The 24,917-nt window shown below is 49.3% G+C and overlaps 2 protein-coding genes across 2 annotated transcripts in view; both read right to left on the bottom strand.

The window, feature by feature from the left end:
* Window positions 1-24,917, bottom strand: part of LOC132581839 (plexin-B3-like) — a 169,398-nt gene that overhangs the window by 53,975 nt on the left and 90,506 nt on the right. The window contains 10 exon segments of the mRNA XM_060253256.1: window positions 816-835; window positions 1,726-1,827; window positions 1,928-2,076; window positions 7,986-8,087; window positions 12,207-12,446; window positions 15,082-15,283; window positions 17,200-17,373; window positions 20,681-20,903; window positions 21,023-21,129; window positions 24,553-24,704. Coding sequence (XP_060109239.1) covers window positions 816-835; window positions 1,726-1,827; window positions 1,928-2,076; window positions 7,986-8,087; window positions 12,207-12,446; window positions 15,082-15,283; window positions 17,200-17,373; window positions 20,681-20,903; window positions 21,023-21,129; window positions 24,553-24,704 — 1,471 coding nt within the window.
* On the bottom strand, window positions 1,927-24,703 carry LOC132581304 (plexin-B3-like). Its single transcript, XM_060252492.1, has 8 exons — window positions 24,553-24,703; window positions 21,023-21,129; window positions 20,681-20,811; window positions 17,200-17,373; window positions 15,082-15,283; window positions 12,207-12,446; window positions 7,924-8,087; window positions 1,927-2,076 (listed from the first exon to the last, which is right to left on the bottom strand). The coding sequence occupies exons 2-7, from the start codon at window positions 21,116-21,118 to the stop codon at window positions 7,953-7,955; spliced, it is 978 nt and encodes a 325-aa protein (XP_060108475.1). The 5' UTR covers window positions 21,119-21,129; window positions 24,553-24,703; the 3' UTR covers window positions 1,927-2,076; window positions 7,924-7,952.

The following is a 24,917-nucleotide window of genomic DNA, read 5'->3' as shown; positions in this document are numbered from 1 at the left end:
CCAATGGCCCATCCAGTCCAACACTCTGTGTCACATAAGAACATAAGAGAAGCCCTGTTGGATCAGGACAATGGCCCATCCAGCCCAACACTCTGTGTCACACAGTGGCCAAGAAAACCAGGAGCCATCAGGAGGTCCACCAGTGGGGCCAAGACACTAGAAGCCCTCCCACTGTGCACCCTCTAAGCACCAAGAATACAGAGCATCACTCGCCCAGACATAAGAATGTAAGAGAAGCCATGTTGGATCAGGCCATCCAGTCCAACACTGTGTCACACAGTGGCCAAAACCCAGGAGCCATCAGGAGGTCCACTAGCAGGAGAAAGAAAGAAAGAAAGAAAGAAAGAAAGAAAGAAAGAAAGAAAGAAAGAAAGAAAGAAAGAAAGAAAGAAAGAAAGAAAGAAAGAAAGAAAGAAAGAAAAGAAAGAAAGAAAGAAAAGAAAGAAAGAAAGGAAGGAAGGAAGGAAGGAAGGAAGGAAGGAAGGAAGGAAGGAAGGAAGGAAGGAAGGAAGGAAGGAAGGAAGGAAGGAAGGAAGGAAGGAAGGAAGGAAGGAAGGATTGCAGATCTATACCCTGCCCTTCTCACTGAATCAGAGACTCAGAGCAGCTCACAATCTCCTGTCTTCCCCCCCCACGACAGACACCCCGTGAGATGGGTGGGGCTGAGAGGGCTCTCACAGCAGCTTCCCTTTCGAGTACAACTCCTGCGAGAGCTCTGGCTGACCCAAGGCCATTCCAGCAGCTGCAAGTGGAGGAGTGGGGAAATCAAATCCGGTTCTCCTAGATAGAGAGTCCACCACTCTTAACCACTATACCAAACTGGTGTAAGCAGAAGCTGTAACAAACAACAGAGAGAGAGAGACCTTAGAGGAACAGTTTGTGGAGGACTGGATCACCTCCAAATGTTCTGGCCTGATCCACAGGGGCCCTCGATAACGGGAAACCACCTTCCGCATTGAGAAACAGCTGAATCCTCAGGCACGCTTCCCGTCTCTCCCCCCACCCCACAGCATAGATGGGCCACTGTTTCCCCCCGCTCAGAATCTTCCTCCTCCATCTACAGCTAACCGTAGCAGCCCCCGCCTTGGGGAATGGCCTTGCCTAGGCAGGCTCCCCACCCCCACCCCCTGGCTTTCCGCCATCTTTGTAAAACTGAATGACTCAAGAGGGGTTTTCTACGCAGGCAACAGGGCATCACTGTACAAAAGGCGCCATAAAGTTACCTTGCATAAATTATTAGGGGACTCTTCCAATGTTCTTATGAAGGCCTCAGCCTCCATACCATGTTGTTGGAGAAACTGACTGGCCAGTCTGTGAGGCAGGATGCTGGTCAAGATAGACCACTGGTCTGATCCAGCAGGGCTCTTCTGATATTCTTATGAAGGCCTCTCTGCCCTGTTGTTGGCCCTCCAGAGGAATTCGTAGGCCACTGTGTGAGGCAGGATGCTGGACTAGATGGACCACTGGTCTGATCCAGCAGGGCTCTTCTGATGTTCTTATGAAGGCCTTGACCTCTCTGCCCTGTTGTTGGCCTCCAGAGGAACTGGTAGGCTACTGTGTGAGAGGATGCTGGACTAGATGGACCACTGGTCCGATCCAGCAGGGCTCTTCTGATGTCCATGTGGTTGACTGTATTGATTCACTCTGCGTAATCTGCCTCGAGACCACAAGCGACGGGAACAATCGATAACGCAAGTAAAAGAATGAAATCCCTCAACGCCTTACCTGTGAATTCCTTGCGGGCACTGGTCTCCCACGCTGATCTCCAGGTTTTCCAGCTGCACCAGGACTTTCTTGTAATCTCGCAAGGCTTGCTTGCTCTTCCGTCTGCCGGGGCGGGACACAAACAGACACTGTCAAAGAGGCACAGGCACAAAGAGGGACAAAGGGGGCCACCTCCACCACGCAGGAGTATCTCCTTGGTTACCTGTACATTAAGATGAGCAGCAACACCACGAAGGCCAGCACCGCTGCACCCACCCCCAACCCTATCTGGGCCTCGGGGGGAAAGCGGGACGGGGGCTCCGTGTCGTAGTGAACTCGGCCAAGGTCCAGACGCAGGTTCCCCATCTGCACCTGTGAAGGTAATGGGCAGGGTGTGAAGGATACGGCTGAAACGATTTGAAAGAGCATCTCCTTCCCAGGGGTGGAATTCTAGCAAGAGCTCCTTTGCATATTAGGCCACATACCCCCGATGTAGCCAATCCTCCGAGAGCCGATGAGGCTCTTTTTTGATAGATCCAAGCGGGCAGCTGTGTTGGTCTGAAGCGGTAGAACAAAGCAGGAGTCAAGTGGCACCTTTAAGACCCACAAAGTTTTACTCGGAACATAAGCTTTCGTACACATGCGGACTTCTTCAGATGAGGGGACAGGGTACATGGCTGAAATACATGTAGCTGGCGGGTTAAGAGTGGGTAAAACAAAAGGACATATATTTAGGCAGACAAGAACTAGGAAATACATGTCCTTTAGTTTCACCTAGACTTTCAGCAACACCAATCAACAGGCAACTTTTATTACCTTTTACTGCTACCCAGACCAAATGGATCTTCCAATTTATTACACTATTCGGCCATTTGATCCTTTGCATCAGCTCACACTCTTAACCCACCAACTACACGCATTTCAGCCCACAGTACCCTACCCCCTTGTCGGAAGAAGTACGCATGCATACGAAAGCTGGCATTCTGAATAAAACTCGGTTGGGTCTTAAAGGTAAAACTTGACTCCTACTTTGTTCTAAGGCTCTCTTTTTTTCGTCAGCCCTTGGAGGACTGGCTACATCAAGGGAAGAAGAAGAAGAAGATGATATTGGATTTATATCCCGCCCTCCACTCCGAAGAGTCTCAGAGCGGCTCACAATCTCCTTTCCCTTCCTCCCCCACAACAGACACAATGTGAGGTGGGTGGGGCTGGAGAGGGCTCTCACAGCAGCTGCCCTTTCAAGGACAACCTCTGCCAGAGCTATGGCTGACCCAAGGCCATTCCAGCAGCTGCAAGTGGAGGAGTGGGGAATCAAACCCGGTTCTCCCAGATAAGAGTCCGCACACTTAACCACTACACCAAACTGGCTCTTAGGGGGTGTGGCCTAATATGCAAATGAGCTCCTGCTAGAATCCCACCCCTGCGGTCCTTCCATATAGCTCCGTGCAACAACCGTGATGGTCCGGAAGGCATCTGTTGGCTGTCCCTCCACTTAGGGTGGTCTGTCCGGCACTGACCAGAGCCTGGGCCTTTCCCTTCATGGCTCCGGCGACTGAGTACCCTGAAGAAGTGATGGGGGGCCCTCCTCCCTTGGAGATCTTCCGCAGCGCTGCAGGGCTTGCCTGTTTGCCCAGTTCTTTGAAGGGAGTCCTTCAAAGGGGGAGGCGAGGGAACGTAGAGATCTGCAGTGTGTTATTTTACTTGGGTTTTAACGGAATTTTAAAAATGTTATTACGCTTGGCCACCTTGAACCACCAAGAATGGTGGGCCAAGGCGAGTACTTGGGTGTGTATGTAGTAGCGGAAAAGAGCAAGAGCCCAACAGCACCAATAGAATCACAGAATCATAGAGTTGGAAGGGACCTTCAGGGTCATGTAAGTCCAACCCCCTGCACAATGCAGGAAATTCACAAACACCTCCCCCTAAATTCACAGGATCTTCACTGCTGTCAGATTGCCATATAGCCTCTGTTGAAAAACCTCCAAGGAAGGAGAGCCCAGCCCCTACCAAGGAAGCCTGTTCCACTGAGGAATCACTCTAATGGTCAGGAAGTTCTTCCTAATGTTGAGCCAGAAATTCTTTTGATTTAATTTCAACCCATTGGTTCTGGTCCTACCCTCCGGGGCCACGGAAAACAATTCCACACCATCTTCTATAGGACAGCCCTTCAAGTACTTGAAGATGGTGATCATATCACCTCTCAGCCGTTTCCTCTCCAGGCTAAACATCCCCAGCTCCTTCAGCCTTTCTTCATAGGACTTGGTCTCCAGACCCCTCACCATCTTCATCGCCCTCCTCTGGACCTGTTCCAGCTTGTCTACATCCTTCTTAAAATGGGGTGCCCAAAACTGAACACAAGACTCCAGGTGAGGTCTTGCCAGAGCAGAATAAAGCTATATCATCACATCACATGATCTGGACACAATACTTCTGTTGATACACCCCAAAATTACATTTGCCATTTTAGCCACCGCATCACACTGTTGATTCATGTTCAGCGTATGATCCACTAAGACCTCTAGATCCTTTTCGCACATACTACTGCGAAGACAAGTCTCCCCCATCCTATAACTGTGCATTGGATTTTTCCTACCTAAATGTAGAACTTTACATTTATCCCTGTTAAAATTCATTTTATTGGTTTTAGCCCAGTTTTCCAACCTGTCAAGGTCATCCTGTTTATACCCCGCCCTTCTCTCTGAATCAGTGACTCAGAGCAGCTTGCAATCTCCTATATCTTCTCCCCCAACAACAGACACCCTGTGAGGTGGGTGGGGCTGAGAGGGCTCTCCCAGAAGCTGCCTTTCAAGGAGAACTCCCGCGATAGCCATGGCCGACCCAAGGCCATTCCAGCAGCTGCAAGTGGAGGAGTGGGGAATCAAACCCGGTTCTCCCAGATAAGAGTCCGCACACTTAACCACTACACCAAACTGGCTCTACACCAAAATGGGTCAGGAAGGGGGAGGGGAAGAAAGGGGTGGAAAGAAATCAACTTTAACCTTGATGCATTCTCCAAGCTGGTCAACCAGGAGTGGGGGCTTCGAGAGCCACACAATATGTGTGAAAGAGCTACGTGTGCCTCCTGAGCCACAGTTTGGCCAGCCCTGTTAAAGACTAACACGGGGGGAGGAGCTTTTGTGAGTCCCTGTGCTCGCTTCCTCAGCGATCCACTGCTCATTTCAGGAAAAATGGGGTAGGAGCGTGTTAATAAATGAATAAAATTGGCATCACAAAAAAAAAAATCTAATCTAATCTTATCGTGAGGATCAGCAAAAGGTTCGAGTGTGATAAGGGTGGAGTGGGAATTCTAATCTGCAGCAGGGATCGCAGAAACACAAAATCCTTTGTAGCTATGCAAAGCGTTCAGGGTGTGCACCGAGGCCCACTAATCCTCACAGGGTTGCTTAACAGGAGAGAATGTTTTCGGCTACAAAAGATCCTCCCTCCAACCTGGGCAGGGTGGGAAATACCTGGAGGTTTTGGAGGCAGAGCCTGATGAGGGCGGGGTTTGGGAAGGGGCGGGATTTCAAGAGGGTACAATGCCATAAAGTCCGCCTTCCAGAGCGGCCATTTTCTCCAGGGGAAGTGATCTCTGTTGCCTGGAGATCAGTTGCAATCCAGGAGATCTCCAGTCGCCACCTGGAGGCTTAGGCAAACAGGAAACCACAGTGTAGAGATTGGGGAAATAAGGAAAAAACACTATGTAATTAACACAGTGAGGAGCCCCGTGGCGCAGAGTGGTAGAGCTGCAGTACTGCAGTCCAAGCTCTATGCTCATGACCTGAGTTTGATCCTGGTGGAAGCTGGTTCAGGCAGCCAGCTCGAGGTTTACTCAGCCTTCCATCCTTCCGAGGTCGGTCAAAGGAGTACCAGCTTGCTGGGGGGGGGAAATGTAGATCAGGGGTGGCCAACGGTAGCTCTCCAGATGTTTTTTGTCTACAACTCCCATCAGCCCCAGCCAGCATGGCCAATGGCTGGGGCCGATGGGAGTTGTAGGCAAAAAGCAACTGGAAAGCTACCATTGGCCACCCCTGGTGTAGATGACTGGGGAAGGCCATGGCAAACCACCCCCATAAAAAGTCTACTGTGAAAACATCGTGATGTGACGTCACCCCAGAGACAAAAACGACTGGTGCTTGCACAGGGGGACTATCTTGACCTTAAATTAACACAGTGTCTTTAATAAAAGACTTTATACCAGGGACAAACGTGTGTAAATAATAAGAACATAAGAACATAAGAGAAGCCATCAGGCCAACGGCCCATCCAGTCCAACACTCTGTGTCACACAGTGGCAAAAATTTTTATATATACACACACACTGTGGCTAATAGCCACTGATGGACCTCTGCTCCATATTTTTATCTAAACCCCTCTTGAAGGTGGCTATACTTGTGGCCGCCACCACCTCCTGTGGCAGTGGTACTGTGCCAGCGGTTCTTAGTAATAATTAAGGTACTGTGCCAGCGGTTCTAAAATTGATCCTGAGCCTGAAACTATAGGACGCTCAGGGGGCGGATTGCCCTCTTTGTGTATTTTAGGTAGCGCAGAGCCGGTGTGCTAAGAGTTATGTGTAACTTGGGCTTAAACCACCGGTAGTGCCCTGTGCAAGCACCAGTCGTTTCCTACTCTGGGGCAACATCGCTTTCACGTTTTCACGGCACACTTTTTTTTTTTTACAGGGTGGTTTGCTATTGTCTTCCCCAGTCATTCTATACTCCCCCCGCAGCTGGGTCCTCATTTGACCGACCTCGGAAGGGTGGAAGGCGGAGTCAACCTCAAGCCGGTGACCTGAACCCAGCTTCCCCCGGGATCGAACTCAGGTCTTGAGCAGAGAGCTCAGACTGCAGCTTTACCACTCTGTGCCACGGGGCTGCGATCGTGTGTCATATTGTATGCCAAAACGGTCCAGAATTGATCAGAGTCAGCGCCAGATCACAGCCAGCGTGATAAGCATTAGGTGTAACTTGGGCTTCAACCACAGTCTTCCTCAAAACCAGCGTCCCACATGGGATGATGTCATCACGCTGGGGACGGCCTTCCCCCACGAGCCACCTGGTCCGTGGTGGGGAGAAACTCCTGAAATTAGGGGATCCTCCATGGGGACCAGCCTGGGACCTGCCAACTAGGGTGGCAAAGCTCAATTTAAGAAATATCTGGGGACTTTGGGGGTAAAGCCAGGAGACGTTGGGGGTGGAGCCAGGAGCAAGGGTGTGACGAGCATCATTGAACTCCGAAGGGAGAGGGCGGGATAGAAATTTAAAGTAATAAATAATAAATAAAAGGTACTGTGCACCTTTTAATAATAATAATAATAATAATAATAATAATAATAATAATAATAATAATAATAATAATAATAATAATAATAATAATAATAATAATAATAATAATAATTTTTTATTTATATCCCGCCCTCCCTTGCCAAGGCAGGCTCAGGGTGGCTTACAAAGGCATGATGTAAAAATATCATGTTATGACAATAAAACAAGATAGTACAGTCAATAAACAACATAATTGGACTGGCCAATTCCACCGGTGGAACGGTGGAGCCCTGTTGCGTGGCTGGGAGGCACGGGGGGTGTTGCCTCCCTGGCCTGCCGGGTTGCGCCAGGAGTGTTGGTCGAGGACTCATGGACACTCAACATGTACCATCTTACAACCGGGTGTGCGACCGCTGTCCTCAGTATTGCACCTAACGCAGCATAATTTCGACGCCTGCACCTGACTGCTTTCTATGTATCCAGCGCTTTACTCCGCACTTTATTCAATCTTTTAAATGCCTTCCTTCCAGAATGAAAGATAGGGGCACCTTCTTTCGGGGCTCATGGAATTGGTCCCCCTGGTCCCATCTTTTTGAAACACGGGTGTGTGTGTGTGTGTGTGTGTGTGTGTGTGCTTTGAAGAGATGCATCGGATGCTGTGCTGCAGATTTGATGCCTTTACCTCAAAAAACATCCTCCTCAGAGCCCCAGATACCCGCGGATCAATTCTCCATTATTCCCTATGGGAATAAGCCTCCTTAGGGAATCATGAGTTCCCAGCAGACATTTCCCACCCCCCCCACCCCGCTTTCTGAAGACCCTGAAGTGGGGGGGAGGGCTTCGAATCCGGGGGATCCCCTAACCCCCCCCACTTGCGGATTGTCAACTCTACTGCCAGCCCTAGAACAAACACATTTCCCCCTCCCCCCCCCACCTTCTCAGTCTGTCAACTCACAATGAATTCCGGCAGCACAGAAGAAGCGTTCAGGGGCTGCGGGGGCTCCAGGGGGGGCTCGCAGTACAAAATGGGGTCAGGGTGAGGGTCTTGACGGTGCAGATGCTGTTGCCGATGATGACGGTCACCTCCTCCTTGCTGATGCCGAGGGTCAGGCCGTCTCCCTAAGGGGGACAGAAACGGAATCCGCACGTGGCGAGCAGTTTGGTGGGGAAGCGCAGTGCCAGTTTAAATCCTGCGGAGGCCTCCCCAGGGGTGGCCAACAGTAGCTCTCCAGATTTTTTTTTTTGGCCTACAACTCCCATCAGCCCCAGCCAGCATGCCAACGGCTGGGGCTGATGGAAGTTGTAGGCAAAAAAAAAAACATCTGGAGAGCCAACGTTCCCTACCCCAGCTAGGCAGTCAAAATCTCGGGGGGTCCTTCGCCCATTACCTCAGAGTTGGGAGTGTCCACCCCGCTGCAGCCTCCAGGCACCTCCCCCAAAGCCCCTTGGGCAAAGCTGCAGGGGAGAGGCAGAGAGAGGCAAATGTGGCGGCGACGCCAGCAGCAGCCGCACCAAGCAAGTCGGGCAAAGAGCGGCTCGGTTGCCGGCTGCTCATGCAAGCTGGGAGGGCTGCAAGCAGGGGGGAATCATAGAGTTGGAAGGGACCGCTAGGGTCATCTAGTCCAGCCCCCAGCACAATGCAAGAAACTCACAAACACCTCCCCCTAAATTCACAGGATCTTCATTGCTGTCAGATGGCCCTTGAGCCTCTGTTTCAAAACCTCCAAGAAGGGAGAGCCCACCACCTCCCGAGGGAGCCTGTTCACTGAGGAACCGCTCTAACGGTCAGGAAGTTCTTTCTCATGTTGAGCCGGAAACTCTTTGATTTAATTTCAACCACTGGTTCTGGTCCTACCTTCTAGATAGATAGATAGATAGATAGATAGATAGATAGATAGATAGATAGATAGATAGATGATAGATAGATAGATGATAGATAGATAGATAGATAGATAGATAGATAGATAGATAGATAGATAGATAGATAGATAGATAGATAGATAGATGATAATAGATAGATGATAGATAGATAGATGATAGATAGATAGATAGATAGATGATAGATAGATAGATGATAGATGATAGATAGATAGATGATAGATAGATAGATGATAGATAGATAGATAGATAGATAGATAGATAGATAGATAGATAGATAGATAGATAGATAGATAAATTTATTGTCATTGTTCTCAACAAAAGAGAGCAACGAAATGAGGTGCTCTTCCACAAACATACCAACACATCAAACACACATATTCATAAACTATTTAAATACATCTAAAGCCATTTAAACATTAAAACCATTTAAATCCATCTAAAACAGATAATCATTCATAAAACCATTAAAACCATATAAACCATTTAAATACATCTAAAACAAATAATCATTCATAACCCTGCATTTAACTTAACCACAGCACTTGGATAGAAACTGTCCTTAAATCTGTTTGTCCTAGCCTTCAACACTCTATATCGTCTACCTGACAGTAAGTTCTCAAATAGCAAATGGCCAGATGTGAAGGGTCCCTTAGGATCATTTGTATCTTCCTTTTACATGCCATATTATACAGATCCACCAATGAGGGGAGAGAACATCCACAAATCTTTTGTGCTCTTCTCGTCACTCTTTGGAGCACCCTTCTCTCTGCTTCCGTGCAGCTCCCAAACCACGCACAGAGGCAATAAGATAAAATGCTCTCAATGGAACTACGATAAAAGGCAACCAGCAGACTCCCTGACAGTTGTAGTGATCTTAAGAGTCTTAAGTAGTATAGTCGTTGCTGGGCCTTTTTCTCTAGAGCTAAAGTATTTGCTCCCCATGTTAGATCCTGTTTCATGGTAATTCCCAGAAACTTCCATTCTGTCACCTGTTCTACCATAACACCATCAATAAACAACGGCTGGATGTCCAAACTACTCTTCCTGTAATCCACTATAATTTCCTTCGTCTTATTTATATTAAAAATAAGATTATTTGCTTTACACCAAAGGGACAGCTGTTGAACTTCCCTCCTATACGCAGACTCATCATTCTGGGGCCACAGAAAACAATCCCACACCATCCTCTATAGGACGGCCCTTCAAGTACTTGAAGATGGTGATCCTATCACCTCTCAGCCGCCTCCTCTCCAGGCTAAACATGCCCAGCTCCTTCAGCCTTTCCTCATAGGACTTGGTCTCCAGACCCCTCACCATCTTCGTCGCCCTCCTCTGGACTCGTTCTAGCTTGTCTAGATCCTTCTTAAAAGGTGGTGCCCAAAACTGAACACAATACTCCAGGTGAGGTCTTACCAGAGCAGAGTAAAGCGATACCATCACATCACGTGATCTGGACACTAGACTTCTGTTGATACAGCCCAAAATTGCATTTGCCAGGGGGAAAACTAACCCAGGGCCCCTAAAGGCGGGGGGGCCCCTAGGTCAGTGCCTACTTGGCCTAATTGTTAATCCAGCCCTGGGGAAGCGCTTTCAGGCTGGACGTTGCGCTGCATGGGAGTCTGAGGATTAGACGACCCACACGGGGGCAACTTTTCCACCCACCCGGAAAGGAAAGGTCCCTTGTGCAAGCACCAGTCGTTTCCGACTCTGGGGTGACATTGCTTTCACAATGTTTTCACGGCAGACCTTTTTACGGGGTGGTTTGCCATTGCCTTCCCCAGTCATCTACGCTTTCCCCCCAGCAAGCTGGGACTTCATTTAACCGACCTCAGAAGGATGGAAGGCTGAGTCAACCTCGAGCCGGCTACCTGAAAGCCCAGCTTCTGCCGGGAATCGAACTCAGGTCGTGAGCAGAGCTTAGGACTGCAGCACTGCAGCTTTAACACTCTGCGCCACGGGGCTCTTACTCAACCCACCCACTGACCATTTTTATCACCAGGACTGCTATTTGTTTAAATCAGAAACTTTCTGTCAAGTCACTGCTGAGGTGACCCTGTAGGGCAGGGGTGGCCAAACTATGGCTTGGGAGCCACACGTGGCTCTTTTACACATATTGTGTGGCTCTCAAAGCCCCTACTGCCCTGTCAGCCAGCATGGAAAAGGCATTTCTCTCTTTAAATCACTTTGCCAAAGCAAGCCAGCTGGCAGCTTGGAGAATGCATTTAAAGTTGCTTGCTTTCAACCTCTCCCTCCCTCCCCATCCTTTTGTTTTCTTTCTGCCTTTCTTCCAGTCATTCCTTCCAGCTCTCAAATATCTGACGTTCATGTCTTGCGGCTCTCAAATATCTGAGGTTTATTCTATGTGGCTTTGGGGTATACCATGGGGCCAGCTTTGAAGGGGGGCGGAGAGGGCGCCTGGGAGCGATCTCGTCAATGGCCGTGGAGAGTCTGTTATGCCAGGTCTCCATGAGCTCATCTAGAGAATCGCCAAGGGGCCAAGGATCTCGCAGAGCCATCTGAAGCCACATGGGGTCCATTTGGTTAGGTTTGGCGTAGTGGTTAAGTGAGAGCCAGTTTGATGTAATAATTAAGTGGGCAGACTCTTATCTGGGAGAACCGGATTTCATTCCCCACTCCTCCACTTGCAGCTGCTGTAATGGGTCAGCCACAGCTCTCGTAGAGTTGTCCTTAAAAGGGCAGCTTCTGGGAGAGCTCTCTCAGCCCTGCCTAATTCACAGAGTGTCTGTTGTGGGGAGAGGAAGGGAAGGAGATTGTAAACTGCTCTGAGACTCTCAAGAGCCAGTTTGGTGTAGTGATGCATGGACTCTTTATCTGGGAGAACTGGGTTTGATTCCCCACTCCTCCATCTGCAGCTGCTGGAATGGGTCAGCCACAGCTCTTGCAGAGTTGTCCTTGAAAGGGCAGCTTCTGGGAGACCTCTCTCAGCCCCACCCACCTCACAGGGTGTTTATTGTGGGGGAAGAAGGTAAAGGAGATTGTGAGCCAATCTGAGAATTTGAGATTCAGAGTTAAGGGTAGGATATAACCACTACACCAGGGGCGCCAGCTTGGTGTAGCGGTTAAGTGTGCAGACTCTTATCTAGGAGAACCGGGTTTGATTCCCTACTCCTCCACTTGCAGCTGCTAGAATGGGTCATCCACAGCTCTTGCAGAGTTGTCCTTGAAAGGGCAGCTTCTGTCAGAGCTCTCTCACCCTCACCCACCTCGCAGGGTGTCTGTTGTGGGGAAGGAAGATCATGGAGACTGCGAGCCGTTCTGAGACTCTTGAGATTCAGAGTGAAGGGTGGGATATAAATCCAACATCTTCCTCTTCTGCCCCCCCCATCCTTGACTCACCTCTATGTCCAAGACATTGCCAGGTTTAAGACTGAAAGGGCGGTTCCCAGAGTCCCGGCCAGGCCAGCGGAGCTGGGGGTTGGGCTGGTAGGTGAAATCTTCGCCTCCGCTGGCATTGCTGAAGGGGACGTGGAGGCCATCCAGTTCAAAACGGACGTGGCGCAAGCGGGCGCCGGGTGGCACAGCGGGCGACGGGCAGAGGAGGAGAGTGGACGAGTTGGCACAGCAAGGTTCCCAGCACTGAGATGCGATATATATTTGACCATTTGGAAGAACAAAAAGATAATAAAAATACAATAAAAGAAAAAAATGCTTAACATACATTACAAAAAAAAAGAAAAAAATGCTTACATATATTGTGTATACTGAGGCCATCTTCCACTATATTTTAATGCATTTTGTCTACTAATGGCAAACCCTATGTATGTTACATGTTAAAAGGTAAATTAGTTGAATGGGAAAAAATTTCTGAGATAGAAATGCCCTCATTTTGGCCCAGGCTTATAAACAACAAGAGTGACTGACATTCTCAGCTTTTGACACGTTACTGTTTTATTGCTTTCTCATACTCATGCTACCCAGACCAAAGGTTTGCTCAATTTAATTTTTCTATTCTGTCGTTGGATCTTAAATGCGTACCATTTTGCATTCTAAACCACTGCCTACCAGCTATCTGTAGCTCTGCTCACTGTACTGGATTCCTCGTCTGATAAAGTGTGCTTGGAGGACACAAAGTTTACGTTCAGAATAAAACTTCGTTGGTCTTAAAGGTGAAACTTGACTCCTACTTTGTTATCCTTACATATCTTAATTGCATTTATCAATAGGTGACTATATGCAACAAAGTACATGAAATGGGAAATGTTCCCCCCCAGCATCCCCTTTCATTACACTGAAAGGTTTTTGGACACCGTCTTTAAAATACAATAAAGCTTATTTCTGTTGTACATTTATGTTCAAAGTTTTACATTTCAAATTTTGTAACTAATTTTTTATTTGGCAATTGAATTATTAATTGCAACACAGCTGCAACTAAGCACTGCATATTTTTTGCCATTTCTGAACACTCATGATTTTTGGCAAATAGGTAAACTGAGAGGAAAGATAGTAGGAACAAAGTAGGAGTCAAGTCACACCTTTAAGACCGACAAAGTTTTTATTCAGAATGTGTGACGGATTCAGGAACTTAGCCTGAGAAGCTGGAGAATAGGCTTGCAACGATTGGCTGAGACGCTCCCATAGTAACTGAAATGTAGTGAAATGAAGAGGATTGGCAGAGAACGCCTCAGGGTTTTTGAGTTCTAGTTTGAAGTCTTCAGTGAGAGAAGTCTTCACAGAGAGTCTGCAGTGTGAAGACTGAGGCTTAGGTCGGTCAGCTGTGAAAGCAACTGGACAAGGAGCTGAGAACAGCCAGTGGGGCTGAGTTCCTTGTAGAGACAGAGCTGGGCTGAGCTTTTGTCTGAGAGACAGTTTGAAGTCAGACGGGGGCAAAATCAGGCACCTTCTGTGAAGGAAACTCTCTGTGGGAGATCTGCCATCACATCTAGGCAGTCTCCTTGTACAAACTGAGATCACACGAAAACATTCAGAAGGGAGGATTGGATTCTGGCGGTTAGCAGGATTCAAACCCAAGATTCAGACCAGGAGACTAGCTGGGGCTGAGACACACCAGGAGCTGGTATTAGATCTCAGAGGTGTGAGTCCTGGAAGCTAGTGTGAGATGGCTGTGAGGGAGAATTAAACTGGCACCAGTCAGGAGTCCTCTATGTGTGTGTGAAAAGAGTGAATGTCAGTTTGTTATTTTTATGATTTTGAGTAGCCAGAGCCTAAGGCTATTTTCATCTGCACTGCAAAACATACCTAGTGCCCAGTAGGCACTGTCTGCCTGCCACTGAATTCTGTAGAACAGGGATGGCCAACGGTAGCTCTCCAGATTTTTTTTGCCTACAACTCGCATCAGCCCCAGCCAGCATGGCCAATGGCTGGGGCTGATGGGAGTGGTAGGCAAAAACATCTGGAGAGCTACCGTTGGCCACCCCTGCTGTAGAATACAAGCTTCAGACAAGGGGGTGGGGTACAACGGGCTGAAATACATCTAGCTGGTGGGTTAAATGTAGAAAAAGCAATTAATGGGCAACGTTTATTACCTTTTATTGCTATCCAGACCAAATGCTCTTCCAATTTATTACACTATTTTGCCATTTGTTCCTAACTTTTTATCAGTTTACACTCTTAGCCCACCAGCTATATTTCAGCCCATTGTACCCCATCCCCTCGGCTGAAGAAGGAGGCATGTGTACGAAAGCTTACATTCTGAATAAAACTTTAGAACAAAGTAAGAGTCAAGTGCACCTTTAAGAACAACAAAGTTTTATTCAGAATGTAAGCTTTTGTGTGCTCTAAGCACACTTCATCAGAATCTGGTACAGTGAGCAGAGCTACATATAGCTGGCAGGCAGTGGTTTAGAATGCAAAACGGTACAAATTTAAGATCCAGTGACAGAATAGTAAAATTAACAAACCCAGATCAAAGGTTTGCTCAATTTGTTAATTTTAGTATTCTGTCATTGGTTCTTAAATTTGTACCATTTTGCATTCTAAACCACTGCCTACCAGCTCTATGCAGCTTTGCCCACTGTACCTGATTCCTCATCTGATGAAGTGTGCTTGGAGAACACGAAAGCTGACATTCTGAATAAAACTTTGTTGGTCTTAAAGGTGCACCTTGACTCCTACTTTGTTCTCCCGTTTCAGACCAACACGGCTGCCCACTGAGAGGAAAGATGGAAGACAGGGCTAGCTGCCTGCTCATTTGGAGTGCGAGAAAGCGGCTCTCCGAGTACAGTGCGGTGCCTTCCGTCCTCCCCAGGCTCACCTCCAGCAGGTTCCCCACCTCCACACAAGGGCGTGGGGGAGCTTGGTTCAACAAGGCCTGAAGGCCCGGTGGGAGATCGCAGGCTCTCTTCTTCCGGCTGAGACCGCTCGCCGCTTCCTCCTCGGGCTCCAGGACTGCTTTGATGAGCGGCTGCTGCACCACGTCCAAGTCGGTCCCCTCCACGTAGATGGTCCGTCCGCCCCTGAGGAAACCCAGGAGTGGAGCAGCTCAAGCACGGTGAAGGGAAAGCAGACGTACCTGGGAAACTGGCCTTCTCCCCACCTCAGCTGGGCGCTGACGTTGTTGTGGTAAGGGACTCACAACAGCACAGTGTCCAAATTCCTGATCCTGGTTTGTGACATCTTCCATTACATTTCCCCTTCCCATCACTTCTCCTCCCACACACCCCACACTAAGGGTCAAGTAAGAAGAGGTGCTGTGAGTTGTAAGAACATCAGAAGAGCCCTGCTGGATCAGACCAGGGGTCCATCTAGTCCAGTATCCTCCTGTCTCACACAGTGGCCCACCAGTTCCTCTGGAGGGCCAGCAACAGGGCTTAGAGGCCAAGGTCTTCATAAGCACATCAGAAGAGCCTTCCTGGATCAGACCAGTGAGGGTCCATCCAGTCCAGCATCCTGCCTCACACAGTGGCCAACCAGCTCCTCTGGAGATCCTACAGGAGCGCATAGAGGCTGAGGCCTTCATAAGAACATCGGAAGAGCCCTGCTGGATCAGACCAGTGGTCCATCTAGTCCAGCGTCCTCCTGTCTCACACAGAATGGCCAACCAGTTCCTCTGGAGGATCAACGACAGGGCAAAGAGGGTGAGGCTTTCATAAGCACATAGGAAAAGCCCAGCTGGATCATACCAGTAGTCCATCAAGTCCAGCATGTAAACTAACAAAGAGGCCTCTCAACACCGGCGTCCAGCATGTAGAGGTTCCCTTCAGTCACAATTGCTACCAGCAGATGTCTGAACAAAACCCCAGCATTTCTTTTCCTCCAAGAATCAGGAACGCAGGGGTTCAAATTCAGAAGGGGAATGTGGTGCGAGAGGAGGGCACAGGGATTGCGTCTTTCCACCTGTGCGATTCTTTCAGTCTGAAATGGTCCCAGGGGGGCACGATGTAACTCACTGGGGAAACATACAGATCTTGACATGGCTGGCCATGTGTTTGCCCAACAGAGTAAACAACAGTTAGTTGCCTGGAGACACTGCAGGCACTGAAGGGGGGGGGGGGAAGGCTTTATTATTGTACTTCCTTTGTTTATTTCTTTTATTACACTTACATCCCGTCCTCCCCTGATGGGCGCAGGGCGGCTAACGGCAATTAAAATAACGTAGAATTAAATCGCTGCAAGAAAATCACAATGCAATCCTTAGAACATCTCAGACGTATACAGTTCTAATCCCGAGATGGCATTATTGTTAGTTCTTGATTAGCGCTCTTTGCCATGATGTTATTAGATGCCGTTTAGCGCATTACACTTCTGTTTGGGTTACGTTACGGCAGGGGTGCCCAGCGGTAGCTCTCCAGATGTTTTTTTTTTGCCTACAACTCCCATCAGCCCCAGCCGGCATGGCCAATGGCTGGGGCTGATGGGAGTTGTAGGCAAAAAAAAAAACATCTGGAGAGCTACCGTTGGCCACCCCTGCAGTAGAGTATCAGTGCTGTGAGGTAACGGGGTGTCGGTCGTCGCCATGAGATGTTAAAAGCCTGTTTAAACAGTTGCATCTTACAGGCCCCGCAGAACTGTGGCAAGTCCCGCGCGGCCCTGATGTTTTCAGGGAGACCATTCCAGAGGGGAGGGAATGTGTGGCCTAATATGCAAAGAAGCACCTGCTAGAATTTCACCCCTGAGGCCACACACACCTGATGTAGCCAATCCTCCAAGAGCTTACAAAAAAGAGCCTTGTGAGCTCTCGGAGGATTGGCTACATCAGGGGTGTGTGGCCTAATATGCAAAGAAGCTCCTGCTATTATCCTCACAACAACCTGAAGAAGTGAGTGCTGACTCACAAAAGCTCCTCCCCCCCCCCCCAGCACACGTTTTGTTAGTCTTTCGGGGGCTCCTGGACTCTTGCTCTTTTCCGCTGCTGCAGGCAGATCTCTCTTACCCGTGGAAGCTAGTCGCCGGGAACGCCCCGGTGAGTTGGGGATTCTTCACGTAACGGAAGGTCTTCTGCAGCCGGCGCTGCACTCTGCCATACTGGACCTTGACCCGCGCTTCCCGGGGCCTGGTGGTGGCGCTGGTGCGGCAGACGATGGCCTGCGGCTCCACAGGTTCTTCGCTGCAGGGTGAGAAAAAAGGCGAGACGCTGAGCGACCACTTGAAGAAGGCCCGCGGGGAAAAGGAACGGGGCCAGAACGGAGCAGGATTTCCATCGTGCCAGGCATTTATTATTATTTATTATTTTAGTAAATTTCTTTTTTGTTTAAAACCATTTATTATGCTGTAATATATATAGTAATAGCACACTATCGTTTGTTATTAAAGATTAATACATATACATGACGTTTTCTCCATCCCTGCCCCCTTTTGGTGACCACCGGCAGTGTTTCTTACTTAATCTATTAAAGAGGTAAACCTTTATCTACTAAAGAAGAAGAAGAAGAATTGCAGATTTATATCCCGCCCTTCTCCCTGAATCAGAGACTCAGAGCGGCCTACAATCTCCTTTCCCTTCCTCCCCCACAACAGACACCCTGTGAGGTAGATGAAGATATTGGATTTATATCCCGCCCTCCACTCCGAAGAGTCTCAGAGCGGCTCACAATCTCCTTTCCCTTCCTCCCCCATGACAGACACCTTGTGAGGTGGGTGGGGTTGGAGAGGGCTCTGACAGCAGCTGCCCTTTCAAGGACAACCTCTGCCAGAGATATGGCTGACCCAAGGCCATTCCAGCAGGTGCAAGTGGAGCAGTGGGGAATCAAACCTGGTTCTCCCAGATAAGAGTCCGCACACTTAACCACTACACCAAACTGGCTCTCTAAAGCATCATACTTCATAAAAAAACATCCCCCCAAAAAAATTATGATTATAATCCACCTTCATAAAAGTCCTTAGGTCATTAACACAAAAAAGAAAAGAAAAAAAGAAACAAACAGGACATATTCCAATAGTCTCACTTTGTTTTTACTGTAATCCGTATAAAGTCTTTTTAGAGGTTAGCCATTATCAAAAATCACCAAATATCCTTTTAACATTCCATTGTCTTTCAACATATTTTTGGAATTTTACCCGGTCAGTTTTAAACTTCTCTAAATCTTGTTCTTTTAAGATTCTTGTATGCTTGTCCATTTCACTCCAATGGGTAACTTTCACAATCCATTCCCACCTTTCTGGTATTTTATCTTGTTTCCACTTTTAGTAAATTTCTATCCTGCCCATTCCCCGTAGGGCTCAGGGCGGAGCACAGCACACGATAAAACAATAAAATACAATCAAAATATTTTATAAAAGAAACAACTCAACAGCACTCAGATTACCGTGACATCACCTATCGCCCAGCCTGGCTGCCTCACATCGTGACATCTCATAGGGATGGCAGTTTTTATTCCATTTCCTAGCACAGATGACAGTGCCGGCCGGGGAGGCCAACCAGTTCAACAATAGACGCCCGCAGCCTCGGCTCAAAACCTGCCGGAACAGCTCCGTTTTACAGAAAAGAAGAACTCGCTTCTATTGAAGTGGCACAGCACCGCATAACGGTTTTAAATTGAAACTGTATTTTATTGGTTTTTAAACTGGAAATATAAATGCTGTTAGCCGCCCTGAGCCCACTCGCGGAGAGGGCGGGATAGAAATTTAAGGTAAATAAAACAGGCCCTATGGAAGGCTAATAAGCCAGGTAGGGCCCGGATCTCTGTAGGGAGCCGATTCCACCAGGTCGGGGCAAGGACCAAAAAAGCCCTGGCCCTCGTTGAGGCAAGGCAGGCGTCTCCTGGGCTGGGGACGGCCAACGGATGTTGGGAGGCCGAACGTTACGACCTCCTGGGCATATATTTTCTTGGCTAAATACGCATGTTTTTCTGTAGAACTGAGCTCGTATCTGAGTCCTCTGTTGGTCAAATCACACCGGCCTAACAGGAGGGGAAGGCAGAGGGCCTGAGGAGGCGACGGCTGCTCAAAGGGGACCCCCAGGGCCAAGAACCAAGCACCGCAGCTTTCAATCGCAGGAACATTCCTCCTGCTCACAAGCAGATTCGAGTTCTGATTTTAAATCTGGATCCTTCTGTTTTTTCATGTGCTTTCAATGTTTTATTTATTGCTGTTAGCTGCCGTGAGCGGTAAATAAATGTTTGAAATAAGCAAAACGACAGCCAGTCTGGTGTAGCGGTGAAGTGTGCGGACTCTTATCTGGGAGAGCCGGGTTTGATTCCCCGCTCCTCCACCTGCACCTGCTGGAATGGCTTTGGGTCAGCCGTAGCTCTCGCCGAGTTTCCTGCATTGTGCAGGAAACATTGTGCCTTGAAAGGGCAGCTTCTGTGAAAGCTCTCCCAGCCCCATCCACCTCACAGGGTGTCTGTTGTGGGGGAGGAAGGGAAGGGAGATTGTAGGCCACTCTGAGACTCCGTCCTTGAAAGGGCAGCTGCTGTGAGAGCCCTCTCCAGCCCCACCCACCTCACAGGGTGTCTGTTGTGGGGGAGGAAGGGAAGGGAGATTGTAGGCCACTCTGAGACTCCGTCCTTGAAAGGGCAGCTGCTGTGAGAGCCCTCTCCAGCCCCACCCACCTCACAGGGTGTCTGTTGTGGGGGAGGAAGGGAAGGGAGGTTGTAGGCCACTCTGAGACTCCGTCCTTGAAAGGGCAGCTGCTGTGAGAGCCCTCTCCAGCCCCACCCACCTCACAGGGTGTCTGTTGTGGGGGAGGAAGGGAAGGGAGATTTGTAGGCCACTCTGAGACTCTGTCCTTGAAAGGGCAGCTGCTGTGAGAGCCCTCTCCAGCCCCACCCACCTCACAGGGTGTCTGTTGTGGGGGAGGAAGGGAAGGGAGATTGTAGGCCACTCTGAGACTCCGTCCTTGAAAGGGCAGCTGCTGTGAGAGCCCTCTCCAGCCCCACCCACCTCACAGGGTGTCTGTTGTGGGGGAGGAAGGGAAGGGAGATTGTAGGCCACTCTGAGACTCCGTCCTTGAAAGGGCAGCTGCTGTGAGAGCCCTCTCAGCCCCACCCTCCTCACAGGGTGTCTGTTGTAGGGGAAGAAGATATAGGAGATTGTAAGCCTCTCTGAGTCTCTTGAGTTCAGAGAGAAGGGAGGGTATAAATCTGCAGTCTTCTTCTTCTTCTTATGCTATGAGCGCTGTGTAAGCTCAATAAGGAAGGAAAGCAGTTAATAAATGTTTTAAATAAACAAATAAACTTTTATCAGATCAATCCTGAAGATACCTGGAAATAAATCATCATAAAACATTACAGAACGAATTAGTCCACCTTCCCCATTTGGCTGCGAGCCTATCTTGTAATAAAACATTTGTATAATGTTTTATTAAATGCTGTTAGCCGCCCTGAGCCTGCCTAGGCGGGGAGGTCGGGATATAAATAAAATTTAATAATTAATAATAATAATATCTCATCTCAAAGGAAGGTGCAGTGACTCACAGGAAGCAAGGGAGGTCCCCGACATAGGCGGCAATCTCAGCGCCTGTCAGAAGATCTTCTCCGACGATGGTCAACCGAGTCCCTCCAGCGACAGGGCCGAAATGGGGATGCAAGTCGAGAAGCGTGGGGTCCTGAGGAGAGAAGTACCTCTTAGGGTTTTGCGAGTGCTCGCGGGATCCGGACTCAGCCCTGTCTCGTTCCCGGGGGGCGTCGTGTGGGGAGTCTGCAGTATAGGAACACCACAGGGAACAGAACGTGTCTACCTCCTCTCTCCCTGTCCCAAAGCAATGTCTCTCCTTAGACCCTCCCCCTTTTCGGTGCCACCTGCTCTCAGGCACTGACCTGGTAGGTGAAGTTCTGGGCAGAAACACCCGGTGGGCGGTCCCCAACGGTGACCTCGACAGGGGCCGGATAACCCCGGTTTTCCTGGGGGTACATCACAAACAATCCTGCAGGGAACAATAGAAAGACTCAGAATCATAGAGTTGGAAGGACCTTCAGGGTCATCTAGTCCAGTGGTTCCAAACCTTTTTGACACCGGGGGCCAGTTTTGAAAGAGACCATTTTTCCATGGACCGGTGGGTGGAAGGGGGGAGGAGGGTGATGATTTTGGGATGGAAGAAGAAAACTGCAGATTTATATCCCACCCTTCTCCCTGAATCAGTCTCAGAGTGGCCTACAATCTCCTTTGTCTTCCTCCTCCCCGCAACAGATACCCTGTGCTGTGGGTGGGGTTAAGAGGGCTCTCCTAGAAGCTGCCCTTTCAAGGACAGAGTCTCAGAGTGGCCTGCCATTCCAGCAGCTGTAAGTTGAGAAGTGGGGAATCAAACCCGGTTCTCCCAGTAAGAGTCCGCACACTTAACCACTACACCAAACTGGCTCTTTATTTTGTGCCCTTTATTTTGGTGCGGTAGTGAAGCGCGCAGACTCTTATTTGGGAGAACCGGGTTTGATACCCTGGCTCCTCCAATTGCAGCTGCTGGAATGGCCTTGGGTTAGCCATAGCTCTCGCAGAGCTGTCCTTGAAAGGGCAGCTTCTGGAAGAACTCTCTCAGTCCCATCCACCTCACAGGGTGTCTGTTGTGGGGGAGGAAGATAAAGGAGATTGTGAGCTACTCTGAGATTTGGAGTAGAGGGCAGGATATAAATCCAATGTTGTCGTCTTATTATTACTATTATTACATTGTAATATATCATGAAATAATTGTACAACTCACGGCCTGGTTGCTAACAGGCCACGGAAGAAGATGAAGATATTGGATTTATATCCCGCCCTCCACTCCGAAGAGTCTCAGACCGGCTCACAATCTCCTTTCCCTTCTTCCCCCACAACAGACACCCTGTGAGATGGGTGGGGCTGAGAGGGCTCTCACAGCAGCTGCCTTTCAAGGACAACCTCTGCCAGAGCTATGGCTGATCCAAGGCCATGCTAGCAGGTGCAAGTGGAGGAGTGGGGAATCAAACCCAATTCTCCCAGATAAGAGTTCGCACACTTAACCACTACACCAAACTGGCTCTTAACCACACTTAACCACTACACCAAACGGACCGGTACCGGTTCACGGCCAGGGGGTTGGGGACCCCTGATCTAGTCCAACCCCCTGCACAATGCAGGAAATTCGCAAACACCTCCCACCCACACCAAGTGACCCTGCTCTGCTCCACACCCAGAAGACGGCAAAGAAAAAAAAACCCCAAACCCTCCAGGCCTCAAGAAAAATTGCTCTCTGACCACAAAGTTGCGATCAGCATTTCCCTGGGCGTGTAAGGAAGGGCCACGAGAACTCATCACTGATGCAACCCTTCCCTGCCCTCCCTCTCAGGATCTGCCTAAGTTCACAGAATCAGCATGGCTGTCAGACGGCCATCTAGCCTCTGTTGATAAACCTCCAAAGGAGGAGAGCCCACCACGTCCCAAGGAAGGACTCAGTGATAGGAAAGCCTGAATGGGAGTTTGAAAGGGGTTAAGGCAGCAGAGATCAGAAGAAGATGATACTGGATTTATATTACACCCTATACTCTGAATCTCAGAGCGGCTCACAATCTCCTTGGCCTTCCTCCCCCACAAAGGACATCCTGTGAGGTAGGTGGGGCTGAGAGAGCTCTCCCAGAAGCTGCCCTTTCAAGGACAGCTTTGCGAGAGCTATGGCTGACCCAAGGCCATTCTAGCAGGTACAAATGGAGGAGTGGGGAATCAAACCCGGTTCTCCCAGACAAGAGTCCGCACACTTCACCACCACACCAAACTTAACAGAACTAAAGTGCACAGCTGTATCATCCCCAAACCATCAGACCCCCCACCCCGGTCCAAGGGAAAATTGTCTTCCACAAAACCGGTGCCTGCTGCCAAAAAGGTTGTGAACCACTGTTCTATAGCAGGGGTGGCCAACGGTAGCTCTCCAGATGTTTTTTGCCTACAACTCCCATCAGCCCCAGCCATTGGCCATGCTGGCTGGGGCTGATGGGAGAGCCAGTTTGGTGTACTGGTTAAGTGCGTGGACTCTTATCTGGGAGAACCGGGTTTGATTCCCCACTCCTCCACTTGCACCTGCTGGAATGGTCTTGGGTCAGCCATAGCTCTGGCAGAGGTTGTCCTTGAAAGGGCAGCTGCTGTGAGAGCCCTCTCAGGCCCACCCACCTCACAGGGTGTCTGTTGTGGGGGAGGAAGGGAAAGGAGATTGTGAGCCGCTCTGAGACTCTTCGGAGTGGAGGGCGGGATATAAATCCAATATCTTCATCTACCTCACAGGGTGTCTGTTGTGGGGGAGGAAGGGAAAGGAGACTGTGAGCCGCTCTGAGACTCTGAAATTTGGAGTGGAGGGCGGGATATAAATCCAGTATCTTTATCTACCTCACAGGGTGTCTGTTGTGGGGGAGGAAGGTAAAGGAGATTGTGAGCCGCTCTGAGACTCTGAAATTTGGAGTGGAGGGCGGGATATAAATCCAGTATCTTTATCTACCTCACAGGGTGTCTGTTGTGGGGGAGGAAGGTAAAGGAGACTGTGAGCCGCTCTGAGACTCTGAAATTTGGAGTGGAGGGCGGGATATAAATCCAGTATCTTTATCTACCTCACAGGGTGTCTGTTGTGGGGGAGGAAGGTAAAGGAGATTGTGAGCCGCTCTGAGACTCTGAAATTTGGAGTGGAGGGCGGGATATAAATCCAGTATCTTTATCTACCTCACAGGGTGTCTGTTGTGGGGGAGGAAGGTAAAGGAGATTGTGAGCCGCTCTGAGACTCTGAAATTTGGAGTGGAGGGCGGGATATAAATCCAATATCTTCATCTACCTCACAGGGTGTCTGTTGTGGGGGAGGAAGAGAAAGGAGATTGTGAGCCACTCTGAGACTCTTCGGAGTGGAGGACGGGATATAAATCCAATATCTTCTTCTTCTTCTAGGCAAAAAAAAACAACTGGAGAGCTACCGTTGGCCACCCCTGCTCCATAGTATTAGACTCCACTGAAACCCCTCCCCTCCCCTCTCCAAATCCCGCCCTCCCCAGGCTCCACCCCCAAAATGTCCAGGTGTTTCCCAACTCAGAGATAACAACCCCAGCTGACATTTCTTTTAAAGGATTTCCCTTACGGCTGGGTGGCAGAGCCGTTTTTATTAATTTATTTCCTCATTTCATTTATACCCCCCACCTTTCTCCTTGACAGGAACTTGAAGCGATGAACGCTGGTCTCCTCGCCGCCATTTTATCTTCACAACAACCCTGTGAGGTGGGTTAGGCTGGGAATCTGCAACTGGTTCAAGGTCAACCAGCAAGCTTCCACTGCAGAGCTGGGATTCGGACCAGGGTCCCCCAGATCCTAGCTTGACCCATCCTCATCTTGACATCACCACCACAACCAGTCCGCCTGGCCAGCTTACCGAGTAGAGACGAGATACAGGGCTGGGTCAGGGACACACAGCAAGTTGGCCACTGTCACTGTGTCCGCCACATCCTCGAAGCGATGGCCCAGGTTGGACCCCGTCACCGTGAGCGACGTGCCCCCCTCCAAGGGCCCAGTGAGGGGGCTGACCTGGAAGAGGAATATGGCGTCAAGAGGCGGCAAACCGGAGCCTCATTCTGTGTGTTTTAATTTTAAAAAACAGCGGCGCTAAGTCTCTGAATCCCAGAACCAGGAGGCAACATCTGGAGAAGGCCTCGGGCCTCTATGCTTCGTTGTTGTGCCCTGCAACTGAGTGTGGGAAAGTGTGAGCTTGTCTCACATCCAACACAAGACTTTTGGGAG

The sequence above is a fragment of the Heteronotia binoei genome, chromosome 13, assembly GCF_032191835.1.
Source record: "Heteronotia binoei isolate CCM8104 ecotype False Entrance Well chromosome 13, APGP_CSIRO_Hbin_v1, whole genome shotgun sequence".
Lineage (NCBI taxonomy): Eukaryota > Metazoa > Chordata > Lepidosauria > Squamata > Gekkonidae > Heteronotia > Heteronotia binoei.
This window is presented reverse-complemented; position numbering and strand designations above follow the sequence as displayed.